Source organism: Xiphophorus maculatus, chromosome 16, assembly GCF_002775205.1.
Source record: "Xiphophorus maculatus strain JP 163 A chromosome 16, X_maculatus-5.0-male, whole genome shotgun sequence".
Lineage (NCBI taxonomy): Eukaryota > Metazoa > Chordata > Actinopteri > Cyprinodontiformes > Poeciliidae > Xiphophorus > Xiphophorus maculatus.
Window position 1 is genome coordinate 25668099 of NC_036458.1, and position 25702 is coordinate 25693800.

Consider the following 25702-nt stretch of genomic DNA (forward strand, 5'->3'; position numbering starts at 1 on the left):
GGATCATAAGGACCCAATTGGCCTAAAAATGAAATTTCAGCTTTCTACAATAAGTGGTTTTCTCAAAACCCAATGTCCTCAGACGAGGACATTGGGTCTATCTGTGTGACGATAAGACCATTCAATCAATGTTATTATTTACATCTGTGTTTACAAAAATGTAATGTCCTCATATGAGGATGCAGGGTCTCAGGAGGTTAAGCTTCCCTACCAGCATGTTAGCACATCATGCCTATGTTTTTCCTGTGTGAGACAGTAATTAGGAAATAAATCAGACATGAGATATCTTTCCAATGGCTGTTGCTGGATTCTGAGGTCTACAAAATCTATGAAAAGTGATCCAAGAAAGAGAAACAGACAATCCACCCGGTTGTTGCATGATGCATTATGCAACAAAGATTGGCTGTTTATGCCAATCTTTCTAATATAACTTATATGTCACCAAAATGTCATTGACCAAATACCCCTTCATAAAAATATTATTGCTTGACAAGTTTGATCTTTAACAGATTATCATCTTTTGCCATCTTTGTTATGTATTTGAAGAGGGAAACATAAACAAGTTTTAGTTATTGACATTGCCTCCAACCTTTTCTGATTTTAACTAAAGAAAACATCCTTTCTAACAAATCAGTTTGATTCCTGAAGTTTTTTCAACTAGGTCTATAGGACTTATTGTATCTGTTGCTGAGGATTACACCTAAGATACAATGAAATGTCTTAAGGAGTCAGTTCCCTGGATAGTTAAGCTTTTTGCTGCGTAAAAAATAAATATTTTCTGTTTCATGCAGCTTTATATTTATGTTTTCTTCACCCAACAACAGGTAGTGGCAGTATTGAAATTCCTGTCATTTGCATGCTTATCTCAGGAGAAACCAGAATGTTGGAGGTGAGGAAACTCATGAATTCAGCACTGCATTACATACTGCAAATGATTGTTTCTAAAGGTTTGTTTTTTCAAATATGTGACCTGGAACATTTTTGTCAAAAACCTAAGTTACCAGAACCTTCCACTGTCCTGTGAGTTTTACCCATCTAGATGGTATTATGAGGTGTACAGTTTTAGAGCTAAGTAAAGGTATTTCATATTTTGCCAAATATGGAATTGTAATAGATTTTAAATAAATTGAGTAGATCTCAACTTTTGTGAGAATGAATGAAAGCGGAAAAGAGTTCCAACTGCTAAAAATCAAAAGTATTTAGTTTTGGTGATAAAACTAATGCTGGTTTTATTATATTTAATAACTAGAGATGCTCTGATCAGGTTTTTTGCTGCCGATTCCGATACCAATCACCCATGAGGGCTGATCATTGTCGATCACCAGGATTGGCTGTTAATTTTTCGCTTTAGATATAAATACTGCCATGTGATCAGGCAAAATGGAAAAATTATCTGGCAATAAATTCACCTAATTTAGACATAGAACATGCAAAATACTTGCAGGCAAAATACAGCAACTATTCAGTCAAAAAAACAGCTGAAAAACCTGCAATCAGTAAAATAATATTTAGCAGTAAGGTTCTCAGTACCATAAATTATACATAAGTCAAATAAATCAGATCATACACTTTTACACGGCAATCGGCCGATCGATCGACACACCTCTATAATAACTTATGGCAAGTTCGGGGCGTGCTGTGGTGGCGCAGGGGGTTAGCACGCCCCACGTTTGGAGAACTTGGTCCTCGACGCGGACGTCGCAGGTTCGAGTCCCGGTGACCATTGCCGCATGTCTTCCCTCCCCCCTCCTCGCCCTCTTTCCTGTCTGCCTACTGTCACAAAAAATACGAGTCACTAGCGCCACAAAAACTCTTCAGAGAAAAAAAAAACCTTAAGGCAAGTTCGTTCAGACTCCAAAGAAAGGTACAGCAATAACAATGGAATAAATCATCAAGACATGTTCTTTTACTTTTGATCTGGACTAAAAACGCAGGAAGGACAAACTTTGTGCTAGGAAATATTTGCACAAAGTCCAATATGTTTGACCCAGGGGGGATTGTCCATACACAGCCATCTTTCTCAGCACATTGCATTTCTCAGCATTGACACTTCAGGCCATACTGCATCTATCAGCAACGAAAGAGGTCACCAGAGACAAAAACTACACAAGAAAGTCTGTGTCCTATGGATGCTAGGAATAGAAAGTACATAAAGGACTGGGTATACAATGGCTGCAAACCCAGGGTACTGGAAATGGCACTAAAAACTGATGGGAAGAAAATGTCGTTATTCTACTTTCAGATGAATATTGTTTTCGTCCCACCTGTCCTTAAAAAAGTGAAAGAACATGGGAGTCTGCATTGACAAAATGCCTTTGAAACTTGATCCAGCTACACCAGTCCATGACTATTTTAGAAACTCCACATAAGTTATATTAATTGGATTGGAGAACTACATTTCAGGTAGTCCATGTACCAGTCCAAAACTCAATATCTTTAGTCTGAACAGGAATTTTTAAAACATTTATGAGACCTGTATTATGGGAAAACATAAAATTTTCATTTCTAATTTACCTCTAAAATACGCAAGCATAAAAAACAATATTTGGACCAGTAAACCTGGACTAGACTAGTCAGCAACAATAACAGTCTTTGAAAGAAGGATTGATTCTTTTAATTAACACGTAGAAGGATTGATTAAAATTCCCTAAAACAAAGTATTAGGGATTTTTAGATTTCCCAGAAATATTGTTAAAATCTTCTCTCATTTTGTAACACTTGTCAGAAGACAAGTGTTACAAAACACTTGTCTAGACAGCTAGATGCACTGTTAAAACATTAGTTGATAATAATCTAGCTCATCATAGGCCCCCACAAGAGAGCCTGGGTAAGGGTCAAGCTTTATTCTTCAAAGTATTATAATGTCTCCTGTCAAATATTGTTTTGGGGATTAGAACACTTTTACTGAAAATGTTTGACAATACTTTGATCATTCTAGTCCTGCTTGTTCTTTGTCACACTCCTCAGTTTGCAGTACCTTGTTGTAGTAATTTGATGTGTGTTTTTTCATTAACTGGCTCAGAGAATAGACACATCCCTCAAAAAAGCAACGCCCTGGTTGGTTCTTGCTGGTTCTGGTAAGGCAGCAGATTTCATCACTGACTTATCAGCAATGGTCTTCAGCCCTACCCCTCCAGCAGCAAATGGGGAGGCTGGCAAGAGTGTCAGCGCAGAGTTCTGTGACTGGGTTTGTGAGAAGGCCCGGAAACACTTCCCAGCTGAGGACGAGTTGGAAAAACTGGTCAATACTGTAAGTTCCTAGATAGTCCATGTTGTGTTTCCTTAGAAAGCATGGGTGTTGTCACAAATGCAATTGTTAATTACAGGTGAGGCAAACAGGACAAGGGAGGATAAGAAACTATGACTCATTTAGGAGTGAAAGATATATGTTGTCACAAGTCCATAAAAAACTTGAACAAAGCCGCTTAACTAATTTCTATTTGCTTTGGCATTTCTATTTATTTTTGTCATGAGAGACTGTTAGCCATTTCGGTTTCTCCCAATTTCCTTTGTGTAGCTGAATTCAATTCTATTTATATAGCACCAATTCACAACAAAAGTCTCAAGGCACTTTACAAACAAAAGTATTTCAATCTATGCTTGCTATCAAACAGTACAGTAAGCTCCCTCAATTATTCAAAGTAGTTTAAATAGGAAACACAGCAGACTAGATCGAGTCATTGACAGCATTCACTCCTCCTGAACGTAACACGTGGCAGTAATGGAAAATTGCTCACATTGTGTTAACTTTACAGCAATCCTGCAAACTCCAGCAGAGCCAGAACCTGGCTCAGGACAAGTGTCCATCTGCCACGACTGTCTTCGGTTGGAGAAGACAGAACAGAGACAGAATACAAAAGATATACACAAAGTTACTATATATATAGCAAAACCAGAACAGTCATAAGTCAATTTTCTGAGGTCAAGAGAATATAATTTGTGCTGTGACCAAAACTGACGTAATTTAAAATAAGTAAAACATATTTTGTCTTTTCCTTATATATATTCCACATGCCATTTAGTACACATCAGCTCAGCTTATCCATCCATCCATCCATCCATTTTCTAACACCCTTGTCCCTAGTGGGGTCAGGAGGGGTGGTGGTGCCTACCTCCAGCTAACGCTCCGGGCGAGAGGTAGGGTTACCCTGAACAGATTGCCACTCTGTTGCAGGGCAACACAAAGACAGACAGGACAAGCAATCAAACACACATATACACTCACACCTAGAAACCAATTAACTTAACTGTCATGTTTTTGGACTGCGGGAGGAAGCCAGAGTACCAGGAGAGAACACATGAATGCACAGGTGGCAAACTCCATTCAGAAAGACCCCAGGCTGGGAATCGAACCCAGGGCCTTCTTGCTGCAAGGCAACAGTGCTACCAACTGTGCCACTGTGCAGCCCCATTCAGCTTATCACTGATGCTAATTTTAGCATCAGAATGCTAAGTTCCAACCGACGGGCAAGTTTTGGCATGACCCTTTTAAATATCTTCAGAAATTTTCTGTTATACAGATTGTTCTTGCACCTCAAAGCTATAAATACATTAGCAACATTTTTGTTAAAATTAATGCACCATTGGTGCATTGAGCACATGTGTAGTTGTGCACCCACTGTCAGACTCTGGGGCCTGAACCAACACCCACAGGATGGTTTGCTGTGACAGTTTAACAACATCTGAAAATATATACAAGAATGAGTGGTACTTCTGACAAAACAAAAAAAAGAACCCCTGTTACAACACACTAGGTTAGCGTTTTTCAACAGGGGCGGTACCGCCCCCCGTGGGGCGTTCAGAGGACAGCAGGGGGCGCTGGTGGAAATTTTCACAAAAGGGGGACGCTGAGATTTCTTTGGGGGCCGTTTGCTCGAAGGTAAACTTTACACATTAAATGCACAACAATACCAGTTTAGACTTTGAGCAACTTGCTAAAATTGTATTGTGTAATTAAAACATGCTTGGCTACAACTGTATCGAAGGTAGCTCTTCTTCTCTTCAGTGTTTGTTAGCTTCTCTGTCAAAGATTCTGTTCATTACTTTCATGGACAGAATTTCTAGGTGCAGCCAAGGTGTTGAGGGAATCCATTTTGGTTGCCTTAGGATCACATCTCTACTTTTTGCGAATAATGTGGTCCTGTTGGCTTCATCAGGTCAAAATCTGCAGCTCTCGCTGGAGCGGTTCACAGCTGAGTGTGAAGCGGCCAGGGTGGGGATCAGTCCCTCCAAATCCGAGGCCATGGTCTTGAGCCGGAATAGGGTAGAATGCCTTGTCCATATCTTAGGATCTTGTTCACGAATGAGAGAAGAAGGGAGCGGGAGATCGACATGCGGAATGGCGCAGCATCTGCAGTGAAGCAGGCGCTGTACTGGTCCATCATGGAGAAGAGAGAGCCGAGCCAAAAAGCGAAGCTCTCGATTTACCGGTCGAAGTATGTTCCCACTCTCGTCTATGGTCATAAGCTTTGGGTCATGACCGAAAGAACGAGATCACGGATACAAGCGGCGGAAATGGGTTTTCTCCATAGGGTGTCTGGGCTCTTCCTTAGAGATAGGGTGAGAAGCTCGGTCATCTGGGAGGGACTCAGAGTAGAGCCGCTGCTCCTTCACATCGAGAGGAGCCAGTTGAGGTGGCTCGACCATCTGGTCAGGATGCCTCCTGGACGCCTCCCTGGTGAGGTGTTCCGGGCACGTCCCACCGGGAGGAGGCCCCAGGGAAGACTATGTTTCCCGGCTGGCCTGGGAATGCCTTGGGATTTCCCCGGAAGAGCTGGAACAAGTGGCTGGGGGGCAGGAAGTCTGGGCCTCCCTTGTTAAACTGCTACCCCCGCAACCCGATTCCTGATAAGAGGAAGAAAATGGATGGATGGATGGATTTATGGTGTGCCTATTGGGTTAGCTGAATGTATCAAGCATTAATGATAAAGTTGTTTCAAACAATGATTGTTTACCTTTGTTTGTCCAGGCTATGAGTATTTATCAAAGGAGAGATCTCATTACTGTTTTTCATGGAGAGCAGGAGGGTTCTGATGACTTCGACACAATTCTCCTCAAAGCCCTGGTGAGAGGTAAGTGATGGGGAATTATTCAGGGGACTGTTTATCAATTACAATATCATCCCTTATAAAAACAAAATATATTTGGAAATCTATTGTAATAAATTCTAATATATTATTTCCCCCTTAAATTTGTAATATATGTGGTAGATACATTGAATTATATATTGAAGATACATGTATTATAAAATATTATATATCCATGTAATATATTTATATACAGCAAAATATACAAATGAGTACCACTTTATACATACTGCAGCATATTGAACATAAGTACATAATGTCAATGTGATATATCCTGAAATGTGAATTTTCATAAATTTCTTATTTATGAACATTCACTATAATTTATTACAATTTAAATGTGAAAATGTATTGGTAAAATATATAAGTATAAAATATACATGTTTGATATATTCCATATTTATCAAACAATATAATTTTAGATACATAAATTATATATGCAAAGACCCATGAACATATATATATATACAGTGCCTTGCGAAAAGGTCATCTCAGCAAAAGGTTGAAAAGTTCAAGGGGGCTGAACTTTTCAACCTTTTGCCACTTTTCAGGCTCAAACATAAAGATCTAAAATTTTTATTATTTTGTGAAGAATCAACAAAACGTGGGACACAATCTTGAGGTGGAAGGAAATTTATTGGATAGTTGAAACTTTTTTTTACAAATAAAAAACTGCAAAGTAGGGCGTGCAATATTTTATATATATATATATATACAGTATATACAATATATATATACATGTCAAGATGGCGCCGGCGCAGCTGGCTGCCTGCAGATGCAGCTCCCGTCGTGTGTGTTTGTCTGTGTATATTTGCTGCAACCGATTAATGATCCGTGCTTGAAGAACCCATGGATCATCAGTTGGGCTTTCCACAATGGCTGGATGTGGTTCTGTCAATGTTCTCCGCGTTCTTCTGCTACTTTTTCTACTCTTGGCTGCTGAGAACCTCGCCGAACGGAGTAGCGGCATTGTTTGCTCGCGTGAACGGCTGATTGCGCTGTGTGGGCCTCTGCTGCTGCCCGGAGACGGGCCTGTGGTCCCGGAGGAGTTACGGAGGAGACGACTGGGCTGCGGGTCTGGAGTTAAACGGAGGTAGAAGAGGAGATGGCGCAGAAGGAGTACTGGGAGTGCAGTATCTTCTGCTTCACGGCAACCTGGCTGCACTCGCTTATTCCGGACTACAGCATGGAGGTTCCTGGATTTTCCTTGGTGCGCGGGGACAGGGACTTTTCCAAGAGTCGGAAGAAGAGGGGCGACGGGATTGCACTTATGTGAGTGAGAGGTGGTGTAATCCCGGTCATGTTAACGTGAAGGAACAGATTTGTAGCCCGGACATTGAACTTCTGGCTGTGGGAATGCGGCCGTGTTATTTACCGAGGGAGTTTACGTCCGCCATTTTGATCGCTGTTTACATTCCCCCATCAGCTGATGTAGCGGTGGCCTGTGACGTCATCAGCTCTGACACAGCCAAACTCCAGACTCAACACCCGGACCTTGTTATTGTGTCTTGTCTCTTGTCTCGTCTCTATGCTGTAACTGCGAAGTAATTTCCCTGCTGGGATGAATAAAGTATTTCTATTCTTCTATTCTATTCTATATATATATATATATATATATATATATATATATATATATATAGAGAGAGAGAGAGAGAGAGAGAGAGAGAGATAGAATAGAATTGAATAGAATATATTAACATGCAATATATTAACCAATAAATAACCTATAAATGAGCAATATAAATGAATCAATTAGCACAGACTTGGGCATTGTAAAGGCTGATGGCAACAGGCAGAAATTACTTTCTATGGTGCCCTGTGGTGCACTTTGGCAAAATGAGTCTCTGGCTGAAGGTGTTCCTGTATCTGGGCAGCATGTCATGGATTGGATGAGACTTGTTGTCCAAGATGACCTGCATCTTGGACAGGATCCTTCTTTCTAACATCACTGTCATGGTCCAGCTCCACTCCAATGATGTTACTGACCTTCCGGATCAGTTTGTTCAGTCTATTGGTGTCCTCCACCTTCAGCCTGCTGCCCCAGCACACCACAGCATACGGGATGGCACTGGCGACCACTGAGTCATAAAACATCTCGAGCAAAGTCCGGGAGATGTTGAATGACCTCAGCCGCCTCAGAAAGTAGAGGATAGTTTGGCCCTTCCTGTACACAGCGTCAGTGTTCTTGACCCAGTCCAGTTTTTTATCAATGTGGACACCCAGATATTTATAGTTCTCCACAATGTCCACCCTGACCCCCTGGATGGTAACAGCGGTCACCAGTGTCCTGATCCTCCTCCTCAGATCCACCACCACTTCCTTGGTCTTTGTCACATTGAGCTGCAGGTGGTTCAGCTCACACCACGTGACAAAGTTGTCAACAGGGACAGGGAAGATGGTTAAAATTGATGGGAAGATGGATGGAGCCAAATACAGGACCATTCTGGAAGAAAACCTGTTGGACTCTGCAAAAGACCTGAGACTGGGAGGAAGATTTATCTTCCAACAAGACAATGATCCCAAACATAAAGCAAAATCTACAATGTAATGGTTCACAAATAAACATATCCAGGTGTTAGAATGACCAAGTCAAAGTCCAGACCTCAATTAAAATCTCAAATCTGTGGAAAGAGCTGAAAACTGTTGTTCACAAGCGCTCTCCATCCAGCCTCACTGAACTCGAGCTGTTTTGCAAGGAAGAATGGGCAAGAATTTCAGTCTCTGGATGTGCAAACCTGATAGAGACATACCACAAGCGACTTGCAGCTGTAATTGCAGCAAAAGGTGGTGTGCTACAAAATATTAACTCAAGGGGGTCAAATAACATTGCACGCCCCACTTTGCAGTTTTTTATTTGTTAAAAAAGTTTAAAATATTCAATAAATTTCGTTCCACCTCACTTGTTGATTCTTCACAAAATAATAAAAAATTTAGATCTTTATGTTTGAAGCCTGAAAAGTGGCAAAAGGTTGAAAAATTCAAGGCACTGTATATACTGTATACAAATATATACACTGTATATATTTCTAAGTATCCCTCATTTGAGATACTTAAATTCCTCCTCTTGGAGCAGGACATCCTCCCCGACGAGGAGAAAGCCCTCTACCCTTTTCTGGCTGACGTCCATGGTCTTGGATTTGGAGGCACCTAGAACAGATGTACCAGGAGAGACTTTGGAACAAGTTTAAGCTAGGAAGAATATAAATTTATATTGTATTAACCCTACTGAGAAGTGATGTAGATAAAAGGGATCTTTTCAACAAATCATTCTTAATTTTCATAACGAGGGAGGAGTAGTAAGATGAGAATAAGTCAGAACTAATAAAGATGCCCAAGTATTTGAAATCTCTTTCAGATATGTGAAAAATAGGCTGCAATACCTATCTTGAAAGGCATTGAAAAGAGAAGAAAAAGATTTATCTAAATTAATCTTATGAAAGGGCACCAAATTAACATACATTTAAAAAAAAACAGTATCCCAAATACTAGCCAAATGTATGTAAACCTTTGAAATTGAGGAAAATTACAAAAAAATTCTAAAAATGTTCTCATCAAGTTTTCTAGCATTGAGCAAATACAAAAATTTTGGTAATTCCAACTGACGTAAAGCATGAGGGGTTTGGCAAGATTTTACTTCAGACAGTGAGAACATTTATTTCTGTCTTTTTATTCAGTCTATGTAAATATTTGGTTTCAATTGTATAATGATTAGAATGAACACAAACAATTTGCAATTGTTTATTAAATGATGCACCAGTTAATTAATGCAATATCATATTTCTAAAAAAGTGTTACCTTCACAATTTGGAATAATTGGCTCAAAATCTTTTAATGTTATTATAATTGTGGCAGAAAGTATTGTAAAATGCACTCAAGGATTTTATTACATTTTGCACCAATAATGCCGTTTTAACAATGTTTTTATTATATTACATTACTACACATTGTGGTGCTATGTGTTATAAGGTTATCAATTTCTGTATTTTTCAGGATTTGTATAAAATCCTCAATTATAATGGCCTTATCTGTATTCAACACTAAATACATTTTTTAAAACCTGATCCAAAAGGTAAGAGTAAGTCCATGGTGCATAATACAAAGCAATAAGCAGAATTGATTTTGGTACAATTTAGATAAGGGAAACTAAAATGTAGATGTTTAAAATAACTCTAGCTATTAATAGGCTTGTGATTAATCAATAAAAGTAAATGAAAATGGTTGCTACTCCACCTCACCCTGTAGCTACTTCAAGGAATGCAAAAAATGTAATAATTAGAATAGCTTCACTCATTTATGCCAAAATAATCCTCTTGCAAAACAGATCAGTCTGATTAAAACCAAGCCATTAAATAACAGTCTTTGAAGAGAAATGCCTTCTGTTCAATAAATCACACTTATTTTATTTTTCCGTTGAACCAGTATTATTTTTGAGATTTTCATGATTTACCCATCACAGGGCACCAGCACCAGAGTACAACCTCTACAGATTACCATATAATTATTATCAACACCAATATTTATTTTAAATCAATACCAATTATTACTTTATTACTACATATTATTACATTACAGCCTCGTGTAACATATGTTGCAATTAATTTTGACAATGTTGGTCACATATTGTCTATACTGATCTATCACTTGATGAAGAAATCACCAAGGTGATATAATTTTGTTCAAATCTGGATAATTTACCAATCTTACCAGGAACAACCCAGCTAGGCTGCCAAGCGACCACATCCACTGTCATGAACTAGTGTGGGGAAAAATGCTTTTGGTAGAATCCTTAGCATGATCTGAAATTCAGTGCAATCTAATTTTATAAAGATTACAAACTTTGTTTTTAATTTTATGTTGAATGAAGATTATTTTAAAGATGATAGTTCTCATGTATTCTATCACTTAAATCACAAGTGTCAAATCCAGTCCTTTAGTCCTCAAGGGCCGGTGTCCTGCAGTTTTTAGACGTGCCACAGGTACATCAGTACATTCACTAGAATGTACATTCACTGGAATGTACAGTACATTCACTGGAGTGAAATGGCTTAATTACCTCCTCTTTGTGTAGATCAGTTCTCCAGAGCCTTGCTAATGTCCTAATTATTCTATTCAGGTGTGGTGCAGCAGAAGCACATCTAAAAGTTGCAGGACACCGGCCCTTGAGGACTGGAGTTTGACACCCCTGAAAATGATTATGCAAAACTAAGGCAATATATTTTTTATAATTTCTGTCACTCTGATATTGTTGTTTGTCTACTGTGTTTGTGTTAAGCTAGTAAACGTTTAACCAGTATGGCCAGTGAGTACACAGAGGAGCTAAAACTGGCTGTGGCCTGGAATCGAGTAGACATCGCAAAAGCTGAGCTCTTCAATGGAGACATACAGTGGAAGGTATTTTTTCTTTATACTCTGTTGGAACACCAGAGTTTTAATTTGGTTCTAGTTTCAAACACCTTGCTCAGGGGTTCTCAAATGTTATGTTCAAATATCTAAATATCTGGTAAGGAACAGATAAGAGTCTTATCTGGACCTTATCTGATGAAGACAGAAAACAACAATAAGTGTGTTAAGAGGCTAATGTTTTCATTTCAGGTTGTACGTATTAAGATGTGTTATTCCGAGGAAATTTCTAGTTAGGTGGTCTGTGAGTGTTTGCTAGCTGGGTTAAGTGGTCCTCTGCCAGACAAAGTTTGAAAAACACTGTTATAGACATTGTTGCTTGACTTTTTTTTTCAGTATGAGGACCTTGAGGACTCCATGACAGATGCTTTGATCAATAATAAGCCCCAGTTTGTGCGTCTCTTCTGTGATAATGGTCTCAACATCCTGAATTATTTGACAAATAATCGCTTGGAGAGCTTGTATCGCTCACTGTCAGATAGCTTGCTGGCATACATTCTACTCCAGAGGCGTCTGAGTGAGAGACAGAGCCTGGCTGGATCTCAGCTCTCTGTGGACAGAGCTGCACCAGGTGCCATGGAGACTTTCCATATGGAAGTAAACACAGGTGCTTCAGCAAAGGATCTTAGTTTGTTTGAGGTGAGTTCAACACTTGAGCAGCAAGCAGATGTTTGATTGAACAACTGAGGGAAAGTAGTAGTAAGGTCAACAAGGAACTCAAACGTATTCAATATTCAGTTTTGTAAAGCTCTGACCTACTCATACTGATTATAGCCAATTCCTATTCCACATTAAGAAATATAATGTAACAATGTCTTTTTACTTTCTGCATTAACTTAAATGTGTTTGTCCTAAAATATAACTGTTATGCTTCAATAAAAGCTTGAAGTTCTCTACATAATTGAAAATTTGAAAGTACAACAAGATTTTTAATACTGGACAATCCATCTTGTGTGATTTAAAACACTAATGATTAACTAATATTTCCCAGAGCGACTCAATTCCAAAGCAACTCAATGCTACATGGAGTGTTGTTAGATCCAGAATGCATGCAGACTCAGAGGCAGGAGATAAAATGAAGATAATGTTATTAATAAATTAATGCAAAACTCTCTGGTAGGCACAGAGGGAGTGCCTACCAGAGGCATTCCTTTCTAGTCCTATTTCTACATGACTAGAAATAGGCAGGCTGTTTCTTTATATCAGGATATCTCATTCTGATCCACATTGGTGGGACCGACTCAGGCTGCCTGTAGTGAACCGGGCATTTGGTCCAGCACTGGGGCAGCCTGATAAAGTTAAAGTCATAAGTTTTCTCTGCAGCCAAACTATTTCTGTGTTTGGGGGCGAGGAGAGGTTTTTTCTGCTATTACGAGGATAATTAATGATAATCGTCTGATCCGAGTCTTTATCATAATGTTTGGGTCAGCAATGAGTTTCTATAAGACAAAATGAAATATAGGAATAAGGTGGATAAGGACTAGATGTAGCTACTTGGTCATTAAAATCAATTATATAAAGGTCAGGTTAGTTCTTCAGACCCCCACTTGAAGTTTGGGGGTCTGAAGATAATGGCTCTTCAGAAAATTGGTGACCTCTGTGCACTCTGCGTTTCAGTATCTCCTTCTGCATAAGTTACATCCTATTATGTTATGTTTGAATTCACCGAGGTTCTGTGAACGATTCATTCCTTTACAAATGTTTGTATAAGCAGTCATTGTGCATACCTACTGGATTTTATACACCAGTTGACATGGAAGTTATTGGAAAACCTGAATTCATCAAATTCAAGCAATGGCCCACACTTGTAGCAATAAAGTGAATTTTTCTGTGATTACTCTGTGACTCTTTACAACCATAATCAATTTAACATATTTGATTTCTTTCAGTATGCTTTGCATGTTATGCTAAAGACCACTTAAATAATCACATTATGTGTAGTAAAACAAATAAGGGAGGCAAACTTATAATACATATCAAAGCAAAGTTTGTGACTGTCCATCAGGTATCCCGCCTGCTGCAGGATCTCTTAGGTGATGTCTGTGAGCCTTTCTACTATGGAGCTCTGGGTCTTGACCCCAGGATGGGCACTAGAAGAGCACTGAAGGTCAGTGAGTACAGAACTATTTACATAAGAACCTGTTCACAGGTCATTGAGGTGGCAAAAGTCTTTTGTTTGACTCACTACATGTACTTGTTTTATCTAAAAAAATAAATAATCTGACATTGTGAAAATATTTGTCTGCTTCTCATCCTCAAATGGATTCATGTGCCAAAATATTCAGATCAAAATCTCTGCTTTAAATGTTATGCTAGAAAATTATTAATCAGTACAGTGACATTCTCCTGCAATTGTAAAATTGAAAAGTAACCAACACTAATGTAGTCTCATAAATGACCCTGACAATATCATTACTTTTTTGGACCTTCTTATGACTGAATTGGTCTCAGGACTGTGGATAATACCCTCCACATTGCAGATGTAGCCGTCTCATCCGACTCATCTGTTGTATGTACTCTGCGTTGTGTGTAATGGGCAAAAGGAACCAGCAGACAAGGACCCCGGTGTGTATTGCAGCAGTAGAGTAGGTTTATTCTGTCTAAAGCAAGAATATTCTCAGCACAGCAGTTTTTGGGCTCTGGCGTTCCCCCACAAACCTCTCCTCAGCGCAGCTCGGCACGAACTGTTACAGGACTGTGTTATAACCAACCAAAATTTTCTCAGACATTGACAAATAATAAAGTAAAATGTCAAGAAAATTAAAATAAAACCCAAACAAAAATAATCGGCCCATTAGTTACAATTTTTATAATTCAAATTGAATTAATAACAAAAAGGATTTTCCATTAAAATATGAAAATATACTAAATACATTAATCTAACATCCAGATGACATTTTGAAGCAACTCACATACCTGTTTAAAACAAGAATATTCGCAGCACAGCAGTTCTTGGGCTCTGGCTTTCCCACACAGACCTTAACCAATCAAAAGAACAAAAATAACCACATTGACATGGTAAACTCAATAAATGTCATTAACGTGGGAATTAAATACCCAGTACAGTGCTGCGCTAAACATAAAATAGTTGGGGAACAATATATAACAACTTGTGAGTTTGGCAAACATACTTTTTAGGACATTTTGAATATTTTAATACACAAACAGAAGACAACTTTGTACACTCACCTCTCCTCAGCGCAGCTCAGCGTGAACTGAGGAGGGCAGCGCAAACACACAAGATATGACGCGGAAACAGGAAACAAGAAAATAAAAGCTTCTCCGCCAAAATAAAATACAATTCAAAAACTAAGAAAAACAAATATACACAGGTAATGAGGATGGATTTGAGGTGAAATATAAACAGTTTTACACACTTACTACACTTGCTACATCCACCCCTCCTATATTTCACCAAAATCCAAGTCAGTCTAAATTTTACAATCCCAATACATGGAAAACTGACAAATTTGATAAAGATTTGGCACAGGGTTGCCGTAACCAAGTATAGCATTCAGCTTGAGAGCGACCTACAAACAGGTTTCGAAGGAACATACGGTTGATCAGGCCTCTGCCCTTCTCAGATCAATATGATGCCATTTACACCCTATAATTCTGTCAACTTTAAACCCATAAACACAATACCGATATATATTTGATGAAAGCAATATTCCTTTACAGTTATGTTGCTGAACTGTCCATATAAAGACTAAACAAATGAGTTCACTCAAAACCAAGTAGGAATGGACTGGGATTTTTGGCTCACAGAGTTTGCCAAATCCTACTACTAACACAGGGACAACACATGTCTCGCCATACAGTTTAATTTCCACCTCATACATGCAGCGGGGTTTGCTGAGTGTCCCTAAACAACCAATGAGAACAATTTCTTCAGAGAGGGGAACAGGTTCCGAAAGTGAGTTCTGATTCAGTGTAACCGGGTTCTGCTTCACTCCACTGTACCAGGCCGGCCCCAGTAACCCCTCGACTCTGCGTTGTGTAGATTTTTAATGAAGATGAGAAGTTTCTGGTTTATCAAGCAGTTTATTTCCTGAATGAGAACATATGGGGAGTTCAAATCAGTGCAACGGCTCCGCTTCATTCAGCACACTCTCGTGCAGCTTTCACAGACTGGCACCGAGTACAGTAAAGCATTAATATTTTCAATGTACATTGAAGAATAAAATAATAAATGATGTACCTGAATGAGAACATATGGGGAGTTCAAATCAGTGCAACGGCTCCGCTTCATTCAGCACACTACACCAGAGCGTTAAGTTAGCCTTTAACTTAGTACATGAAGTGTTTGATAATATTAACTAAACTAAAAGTACAAAAATTGGTGCTAGGCACACATCTAGTAATTAGTAAATTTCACACTATTTGTCTAAGTTACTAAAAATTATGGTGCTAACACGTTTCTACTGTGTGCTGAAAAACACAACTCACCTCTCTTGCAGCTTTCACAGACTGGCACTGAGTACAGTAGTGATGTGTCGGTCGCGAACGATCCGGCTCTAAGAGCCGGCTCTTTGAAGTGAACGATTGGAACCGGTTCCACAATGGGAGCCGTTTTAGGATCCTATTTGGGAGCCGGGTTTTTTTCTACAGTATATTATAAGTCAACTAAGCTCAAGTTCCTGCTGTCTGGATGTTTTACCCACACATTTCTTTAAGAAAGTCCTGCCTGTTATTGCTTCTGATCTGATCCAAATAGTAAACTCATCACTCTCATCAAGTGTTTTCCCCCAGGCTTTGAAAACAGCAGTAATCAAACCACTGATAAAAAAGAACAGTCTGGACAAATCACTAATGCAGAATTACAGGCCGATCTCCAACCTCCCATTCATCAGCAAAGTTATTGAAAAAGCTGTGTGTAAACAATTAACTAGCTTCCTAACAATAACCAATCGCTTTGACTCCTTCCAGTCTGGCTTTCGTGCTCACCACAGCACAGAGACCGCCCTCGTAAAAGTGTTCAATGACATCCATATAAATACGGACTGTGGGAGAACCACAGTGCTGGTTCTGTTTGACCTCAGTGCAGCTTTTGACACTGTTGACCATGACATATTACTGAATCGACTGGAGAGTTGGGTCCAGTGCTTAACTGGTTTGAATCTTACATAAAGAACAGGGATTTCTTTGTTTCAATTGAAAACCTTTCATCAAAGAGGTCAAAGGTCACATGTGGGGTACCCCAAGGTTCAATCCTAGGACCCCTTTTATTCAATATTTATATGCTCCCACTAGCTCAGGTTATAACAGGAAATAATATTAGCTACCATAACTATGCAGATGACACACAGCTCTACATTACGATGTCACCAGGTGAAACTAACTGCTTGCTCTGATTTGTCTTTTCCAAACTTCAGCAAGTCAACAAACTCCTGCAGGGCGAATGTATATATAGCAACCAGTGCTGCCTCTCACCCTGGGCAGCTCTCTTCATTTGGGCTGTTTTACAGAACCGCACTGAAATGGCTATATACTTCTGGGAAATGGTGAGAACATGTTACTTTAAAAACTTTAGTCCAAGGCTTGTGTGTGTGAACTTATTTAGCTTTAACTTGACCATTTGAAGATGATTGTTCTTTCAGAACCAGTAGCATTAATGTGCAAGTCCTAATACTATCTTTTTCTAAATTGCCTTTTATTTAGCTTCATTTCATTGCTTCTTAATTGGCTTGCTGTGTCTCCGTATCAGGCAGGGGAGTCTGTGCTAAGTGCTCTTGGTGCCTGTAAGATTCTGAGGGAGCTTTCCAAACTGGAGAATGACTCAGAGAACAAGCTGGCCATGAAACAATTGGCACAGAGGTTTGAGAAGCTGGCAAATGGTGAGTTTGCACAGAGAAAATATTTATCAGTTAGTTTCTTTAAGGCTGAAGGCCTAAGAATTCTAATTGAATGAATTTTTACCTTACATATAGAGTTTAAATATCTTAGTAACAGGCCTGGGTTAGAGGGTTAACCTTAACTAGGCCATGTTTTGAAATGAATATGGAAAAGTTTATTCTGTTACTTTTTCGCCAAATGTAAAAATCTCAGGCATTGCTTTTGGAAAGTTTCAGTGACTGTCTGCTGATCGACTGGCTGGTAGTAGTCAGTCACCATTCTTCTTCAAGAATGTGTGGGCCACAACATATAAAAATATTTTTAAAAGTATCAGTCTTATAAAACTATACAACCTTGAGAGAATAAGCAGGGATGGATGGATGGACAGATGAATGAAATATTCAAATTTTCTGAGAAAGTGAATTTAGTTTTTATCAGCTGTAAGCCAGAGATTTGCTTTATGAACCAAGTAATAGAACTGAATTTTCTTTTTGAATACCTGTTGCTCGTGTCTTGTCTCCCCACGTGTAAATGTGAAACCATAAAGACAATCACTTCACAATGAACCAGAATTTATTCAAACAATCAAATGGATAAAATTTGATTAGATACCAAAGCCACAAAGAAAACATTGATTACCTTAGAAAAATACAAATTACGAAGACATGTCTCAGGGGAGCGCTGTGTGGACAGAAAAAAAATGCAGTCTCACCCCAGCGATCTGAATAGCTGTTTTAGCTCAATTACTTTATATCAAAGTACATCAAGGCGTTTTTTTTCTGTCTGATGCGTTCTGACATTATTTGTTTAAGAGGTGGACTCATCCTACGTCCCAGCAGCACGTGGTTCCGGGCTACCGCTGCACGCAGACAAAGCATGAGACTTTTTCAGGCCAGGAACAATGCACGTCTTATGCTGCATGAAAACAACTCTACTAAAGGTCTAGGCATCTAGTAAATTCACTAAATAATCCATTCTCCCTACACTCCTTAAAGCAGCTTCCCAAGCTAAAAACAATGGATGTGCCATTTCATGCGGAAACATTTCTACTCAAAAAATGTAGGACCGAATTTTGTCAGCCAGGTGTACTTCCATCTTCCATACTGCCCCAAACTGGTTTTCTAACTCCACACAAAGCCCTCCTGACCTCTCCATTGACCTGACGCGTTGCTACATCAAACAGGTTTTGATTATAAAAATTAGCACCCATCCCATATAATATCTTCAAACTCGTATAAAACAGACATGAGCAATTTCAATACTAAAACATCTATTATGCTCAACATTTTTCTGATTAGATTTCTGCTTCTTTGGTTATAATGAACTACAGCATTTTTTCAGATGAATATATGTAACTTATACATTTTTAAGGTTGTAATCTTATATGAAAAATTGTACTAAGTAGACTAATTTTAATTACTGTATTTTCCAGACTACAGTATAGAGCTCACCTTACTATAAGCCACACCACCGGGCTATAATCCGCATGGTTCAAAGTGTGGAGGAAAGAGTAGAAGCTTATAGTTCAAAAAATATGGTAAATCGAATACTACATCTAATTTAAAATACTCTACTGATTAGGCTATATGTAGATTAAACAGAGTCTAAAGTTAACCAAATTGAGGCCTACTAAAAACAAACATAATCTAATATTTCAACATTAGCTAAAATTTACATTAAAAACTAGCATAATTAAACTAATATTTCCAACATCCTGCACCTGTTCATTACTTTTATGAATGTTGACTATGACTCTAGCTTAACTTCCATGTTAAAGGCTAATATGTTACCTTTGTCAACCAAGTTATTTGTTTATTCAGCATTAAAGTCATTAATACAAACCAGTAATATTAAGATTAATATAAAGCATAGTTTTACCAATTTCTCATGTCTTAATCCGTCCTATGAGGTCTGATCAGGAGATAGTGTAAATGAAAATGGCTTGTGATCAACAATGAGGCACTTTGTTGTCTCTTCTTTGACCTAACAAAGCTAAGAACAATGGATGTGCTTAACACTAATTTCAAATTCATAGATTTGAACTTAGTGTTAAACCGGCCAGCTTATGTCCCAAAACGTTCATGTTCTGTTCATCCTGTATTTTCAGATGTATTTGGTGAGTGTTACCAAAGCAGTGAGAGCCTCTCCTTCACACTCCTTATAAGGAAGTCTCCTGTGTGGGGCGGGGCTACATGTCTGGAGATGGCCACGGCAGCCGATGCCCGACTGTTCTTCAGTCATGATGGTGTTCAGGTAGAAAAATACATAGTTCCAAAAATCTGGCCTGTCAGTGACTGAATCCCATGTTTTCTCCATTTGAAGATGATTCCCACTGTGCTTCTCTTGTGTTCCAAAGCCTAAGAAAGCATTTGCTCTATACATAAATTTATCACCTTTTGGATGAGTAAATTTCTTTCTTGTTTATGCCCGTTAGTCAAAACTATTTGAAATCACTCTGTGTGAGAAATGCAGGTGCTCCATGTGAGAAATGATGGCGAAAATAAAGCAAACGTGCACCAAATTCAAATCCAATCTGTTCTCAGTTTATTTCTATATTGATTTTGCACTAAGAAAATTATGTTATTTAGTCAAATTATTCTAAGGATCATAGTTCCCTGATTATCTTGTGTTTAACCTTTTTCAATACTATAGTCAACCTTATTAGTACTGTATTCCACTCCTCCACAGAAACACGGAGATGTTAAAAGTTTACCAGATCACTCTTTAGCATATTTCAGAATTAGTACTTGTCAGACTGCCCCAGGGCAGCTGTGGCTACCATCCAGTAGCTTGCCACCATCAGTGTATGCTTGAATGGGTGAATGAGAAAACATTATAAAAGTAAAAGCCATTTACCATTAGTACTCATTGCAACAAAGCTGTATTTTAGACAGAATACATTCTTGTCACACAGTGTAATTGTGATCACATACCTTCTGTAAAGTGAACAAAACAGTGAAAACCAATCATAACTTAATAAGAAAGTAAAATACTCCTAACACCTGTTACTGAAATAGTTAATAGAGAAGAGATGTTAATTTTTTGAGCTCGACAAGTATGATAATAAACTCAGAAAGCTGGTATCATTTTCAGATCTTTGTCTACATTTAGAAGTCTTGAATGGCAAAGTAACCCCCCAGATAACTGTACATAAATTACATATACTATGTATAGCTAGTTGTATATGCCTTCATTGCAATGAAGTGCAAGCTTTGTATAACTCTAACATCTCAGTTCCAACCGCCATCCTCACACACTATAATAAGCATTGTCTATGTGTATTTATGGTGGCAGTCTCCCAGAGACTGAAATTTGAAGAGAAGGAGAAGATAATAAAAAAATCATTACTTTGACTTGAGTAATGACATTTTTGGCCTACTTCACATTTGTCAGGCTTCTCAGTGTTCTTGGACTGATTATGGCTGTAGATACAGGCTGAATATCATCGGTCTTCTGTCTTTGATTACATCGTAACCTTTTGTTTCTCTGCTGTAGTCTCTGTTGTCTGAGATATGGTGGGGTGACATGGAGAGGTCTACCAAGGTCTGGAAGCTGATTCTCTCTTTCCTCATGCCTCCGCTCATCTACACCAATCTGATCAGCTTCAGGTTAGTCTTCCCTTATTGCTCTGCAAAACTGTGAGCTTAATATCAGGGTTTGTGCTTGTATTAATATTATTTGATTTGAAATTGTTGATTTCTTTCTGACTTTTTTTTACTGTGAGAGAACAACACTTTATTGATTGAGTTTAGTTTGTCCTTGCTGAGGCTTTTTTTGACATTGCACTGAAACAAAAAGAAGTAATGTATCAAATAGTTTTTCTAAAGCGTAAGTGTAAGTTTAGTTTTCCTCCATAATAAGTAATTGATTTGGAAATGAGAATGCATTGTTTGTGTCCTCAAAATTTGTGATTATGTATTTAGAACCAAAGTCATTCTAATATTTTCACAACCAATGATGCATCTTTTTAGTTCAGCTGAATTTACTCCAAGGCTCTTTCACATATTACAGACTCTTAACAAAGGTCATTATATGTACACAGATGTCAGAGAAGAATAAATCAAGTCAAATGAAAATTAATAAAAATTGCTGTCATTAGAGTCCAGTTCAGTCCAATTAGCATGTTGATAATGTTGAAATGGTAATTTTGAAGTTCTTGTACACTAAATAAACAAGATTTCATCCCTCGTTCCTGAGTCTTGACTAACAGTACATCAAAGAACTCTGTTTTCTGTGATTACGGATCTTTAGCTAAACTGAACGTACAGAGGGTGGTCATGTGTATATTACCTTAATCTTATTATTTTGAACTCATGTAGGCATTAGCCATAGGATATTACTGAAGATTCTTTTGTCTCTCATAACATTGTAACAAGACACATTTAACACCTTGAACCTCAACTGCATAAGGCCTGTGGAGGAATTTTTCTCCCATACTCTAAAAGCACACATTTTCAGTCTGAAAGCAAGATTTCATGTCTTTTTTTCTCAAATACTTTTGCTTACATTTTTATTTTGAAAGCAGGACTTCATATCTTTCTTCTCAAAACTTATAATGCTTGTACTCAACACTTCTCCTTGAGCTCAGACGTAGTCTCTGCTTGGATTGTGCTCGCTTACAAAAGCGAGCACAATCGCTTTTGCAAAAAAAAAAGCTTAAAAAACATTTTTTGCTTGATCTGGAACAAGAATGCACTGTTGCCTGGCAACCCCTCAGCCAATAGAATGAAAGTGTTGTACTGGGTGCATGTGTTTCCTTCTAGGCGGTGTTCCTGTGTGGCTACTATCGATTGGAGCAACCTGCGCCACCCTCTGGATGTAGGGAGAAACAATGGCCTCAGCTTTCTGCTTCATGTTACACTGAACACTGCCAACACTGATCAGAAGCAGATCAGAAGCAGATCAGCCTTCTGATCGCTAACAGCCTTCTGATATTAGAATAGAATAGAAAAATAGAATAGAAGTACTTTATTCATCCCAGCAGGGAAATTACTTCGCAGTTACAGCATAGAGACAAGACACAATAACAACTACCACTGAGTAGTAGTTGTAGATAAAATAAAAAATAAATATAAAATGCTATAAATTGTAAAAATATAAAATGCTGTTAATATAAAAAGCAACTTAGAGCAGTCCTTGCAAAGATTCAAAAAATGCAGATATGTATATTTAAATATATGTATAGCAAGTGTGCCACAGTGCAGTTGTGCAAAATTGGACTGATTAGTGCAGAACAATGATTTAGCTTTTATTGTACAGTGAGATGGCATGTGGCAGGAAGGATTTCCTGTATCTGTCCCTACGACAGCAGAGCTGGAGCAGCCTATGTGAGAAGGCAGGAGTTTGTTTACCCAACCAAGTCCCTACATTGAATAGGTGGAACAGGTTGCTACATCAATAGTAGCCACACAGGCACACCCGCTAGAAGGAAACAAACGGATCCAGTACAACACTTTCATTCTATTGGAGGTTGCCAGGTGACGGTGCCAAAAGGCGGTCTCAAAGCAAGTAGAAAATGTTTCGTAAGTGAGCAGAGAGTTCTGCAAGAGCGCGAGGAGAAAGGTTTGAGTAAACATTACAAGTTTTGAGACAAAAGACATGAAGTCCTGCTTTCAAAATGAAAATGTGTGCTCTGAAATTATGGCAGAAAAATTCCTCCATAAAGACCTGGCTTGACATGAATCCCCACTAAGCCTGGTTTAACCCTTCTAAAATGGATAAACCAATATGCAGATCACATTATGTCAAGCCTAGCTTTATCTTTTATCCAGAGGACTGCTTCACAAAACCAGGATAGTGGATATTTGAATATCCTGGCTGTATTAAGTTCCGTCAGGTTGGATGGTGAACGTTTGTGGAACCATTTTCAGGTCTCCCCAGAGATGCTCAATTGGGTTTAGGTCAGGGCTCTGGCTGGGCCATTCAAGAATGGTCACAGAGTTATTCCGAAGCCACTCCTTTGTTATTATAGCTGTGTGCTTTGGATCATTGTGAACCTTCGACCCAGTTTGAGGTTCTGAGAACTTGGAAGAGGTTTTCTTCAAGGATATCTCTGTACTTGGCCGCATTCATCTTTCCCTCAATTGCAACAGTCGTCCTGTCCCTGCAGCTGAAAAATAACCCCAAAGCTTGATGCTGCCACCACCATGTTTCACTGTTGGGATGGCATTGGGCAGTTCTCATGCTGTGTATATCATAGACATAAATGATATACACTTATGCCTATGTGTATATGAATATGTCTATGCAGGAAAAGCATAGACATATTTGATTTGATAAGATAAGATAAGATAAGATAAGATAAGATAAGATAAGATAAGATAAGATAAGATAAGATAAGATAAGATAAATCTTTATTGTTATTATCACAAGGACAACGAAATTCACAAGGGTGCCATCAGTCGGTGCACATGCCCAAAAACAAAAAATAACTGTCTCACAATTCACACACAATGCAAGAATCAACAAACAACTGGCAAAAAAATAAATAAATAAATAAGATCAGCCACATTCTCACATACGTCATTTATGATGATTAATGGTTGTTTTTGATTGCATTTAGTTTTGTTATTGCTATCGGGTAGAAACTGTCTCTGAGACGGTTGGTTCTTGTTCTGGTTGCTCTGTATCTTCTGCCTGAAGGCAGCAGTGTGAACAGAGAAGGTCCGGGGTGAGAAGTGTCCTTTGTGATGTGTTGTGCTTTTCTTAGACAGTGTTCGCTGTGCAAGTCCTCCAGTGAGGGGAGAGGGCAGCCAATGATTTTTTGGGCTGTATTCACAACCCTTTGGAGAGCTTTCCTTTGAGCCGTAGTGCTGCTGTTATACCATACGCAGATACAGTAAGTCAGTATGCTCTCTATGGAGCACTTGTAGAAGGACACCAGCAGCTTCTCCTTGATGTTGTTCCTCCTGAGAACCCTCAGGAAGTACAGTCTTTGCTGGGCCTTTTTTATCAGCTCGAAAGTGTTCATGTTCCATGTGAGGCCCTGCTCAATGTGGACCCCCAGGAAACGGAAATCAGCTACCCTCTCCACACATTTTCCCCCAATGGCTAGTGGTGTAATGTCCGTTTTATTCCTCCTGTAATCTATTATGAGTTCTTTTGTCTTTGAGTTGTTGAGGAGCAGATTGTTCTCCCTGCACCACTGCAACAGCCGTTCCACCTCACCCCTGTAGGCGGACTTGTCGCCTCCTGAGATGAGCCCCACCACTGTGGTGTCATCAGCAAACTTGATGATGGTGTTGCTGTGGTGGGCAGAGGTGCAGTCGTATGTGTGCAGACAATAGAGCAGGGGGCTCAGCACACAGCCCTGTGGAGAGCCAGTACTAAGGCTGAGGGCAGTGGATGTATGTTTTCCCGCCCTAACCCTGCTGTCGGTTGGTCAGTAAGGTCAGAATCCACATGCAGGTGGAGTGAGGGAGGCCCAGGTCCCCCAATTTGTCCACCAGTCTGTGAGGGAGGATGGTATTAAAAGCAGAGCTGTAGTCTACAAAGAACATCCGCACATAGCTCCCCTGCTGCTCCAGATGTGACAGAGCAGCATGGAGGGCCGTGATCACAGCGTCCTCTGTGGATCTGTTGGCTCTGTAAGCAAACTGGTGGTGGTCAAAGCCAGGAGGGAGAAGTGCTGTGATGTGACCCCAGACCAGTTTTTCAAAACACTTCGTTACCACAGGGGTTAGTGCCACTGGCCGGTAGTCGTTGAGGCAAGAGATGTGAGGTTTTTTGGGTATGGGGACTATGGTGGAAGATTTCAGGCAGGATGGGACTGTAGACCCATGTCTAGTGCTGCTCTTACTCCTCTTCCTGCTCTCTTAATTGACTAGCAGTCCTTCACAGCCTTGCTGGGGTTCATGGTCTTTATTTTGTCATCTACATACTGTATGTAAGCATGGCTCTGGAAGAATGTAAAAGGGAGATACCACAACAAGAATGTTTAGTTCTTATGATATTTTTTCTTCATTAGACCCTTAAAAGCAGATGTGATGTTTTTTGTGTGTGTGTTCAGGGTACCAGAAGAGGAGATCAAACCTTGTCCAGTTCATCACATCAGAGACAATGACAGCGTAGAGGGGAATGATGCCACTGTCTTGTCCATTTCCGACATCATACAAAAGTAAAACCAAACAATATATAAATCAAACTATTGTGTTTGATAATTTTAGTACTATTTGTAACAATAAAACCCCATGCTTGTTTTAGCTGCAGTGAGGAAGACATGGAGGAATTGAAGACCCTGAAGGAAAAATTAAAAGGCAGGTTTGGATGTGTGTTCTGCTATTTGTATAGGTGTGTGCTAATGATGTAAAAAAAAAAAAAAATCACAATATGGAACTACAGAGGTTAGCAATAGCAAAAAAATAATAATAATTAAACAAGTC

General features: G+C 39.0%; 1 protein-coding gene across 1 annotated transcript in view; it reads left to right on the forward strand.

The window, feature by feature from the left end:
* LOC102222653 (transient receptor potential cation channel subfamily M member 4-like) overlaps positions 1-25702 on the forward strand; it is a 61389-nt gene that overhangs the window by 14555 nt on the left and 21132 nt on the right. The window contains exons 7-18 of the mRNA XM_023349510.1: positions 825-889; positions 3023-3250; positions 5969-6071; positions 11359-11477; positions 11823-12125; positions 13492-13593; positions 16862-16990; positions 17194-17323; positions 19429-19574; positions 20817-20929; positions 25330-25437; positions 25524-25576. Of these exons, the coding sequence (XP_023205278.1) occupies positions 825-889; positions 3023-3250; positions 5969-6071; positions 11359-11477; positions 11823-12125; positions 13492-13593; positions 16862-16990; positions 17194-17323; positions 19429-19574; positions 20817-20929; positions 25330-25437; positions 25524-25576 (1599 nt within the window). The remainder of the gene's footprint in view (positions 1-824; positions 890-3022; positions 3251-5968; positions 6072-11358; positions 11478-11822; positions 12126-13491; positions 13594-16861; positions 16991-17193; positions 17324-19428; positions 19575-20816; positions 20930-25329; positions 25438-25523; positions 25577-25702) is intronic.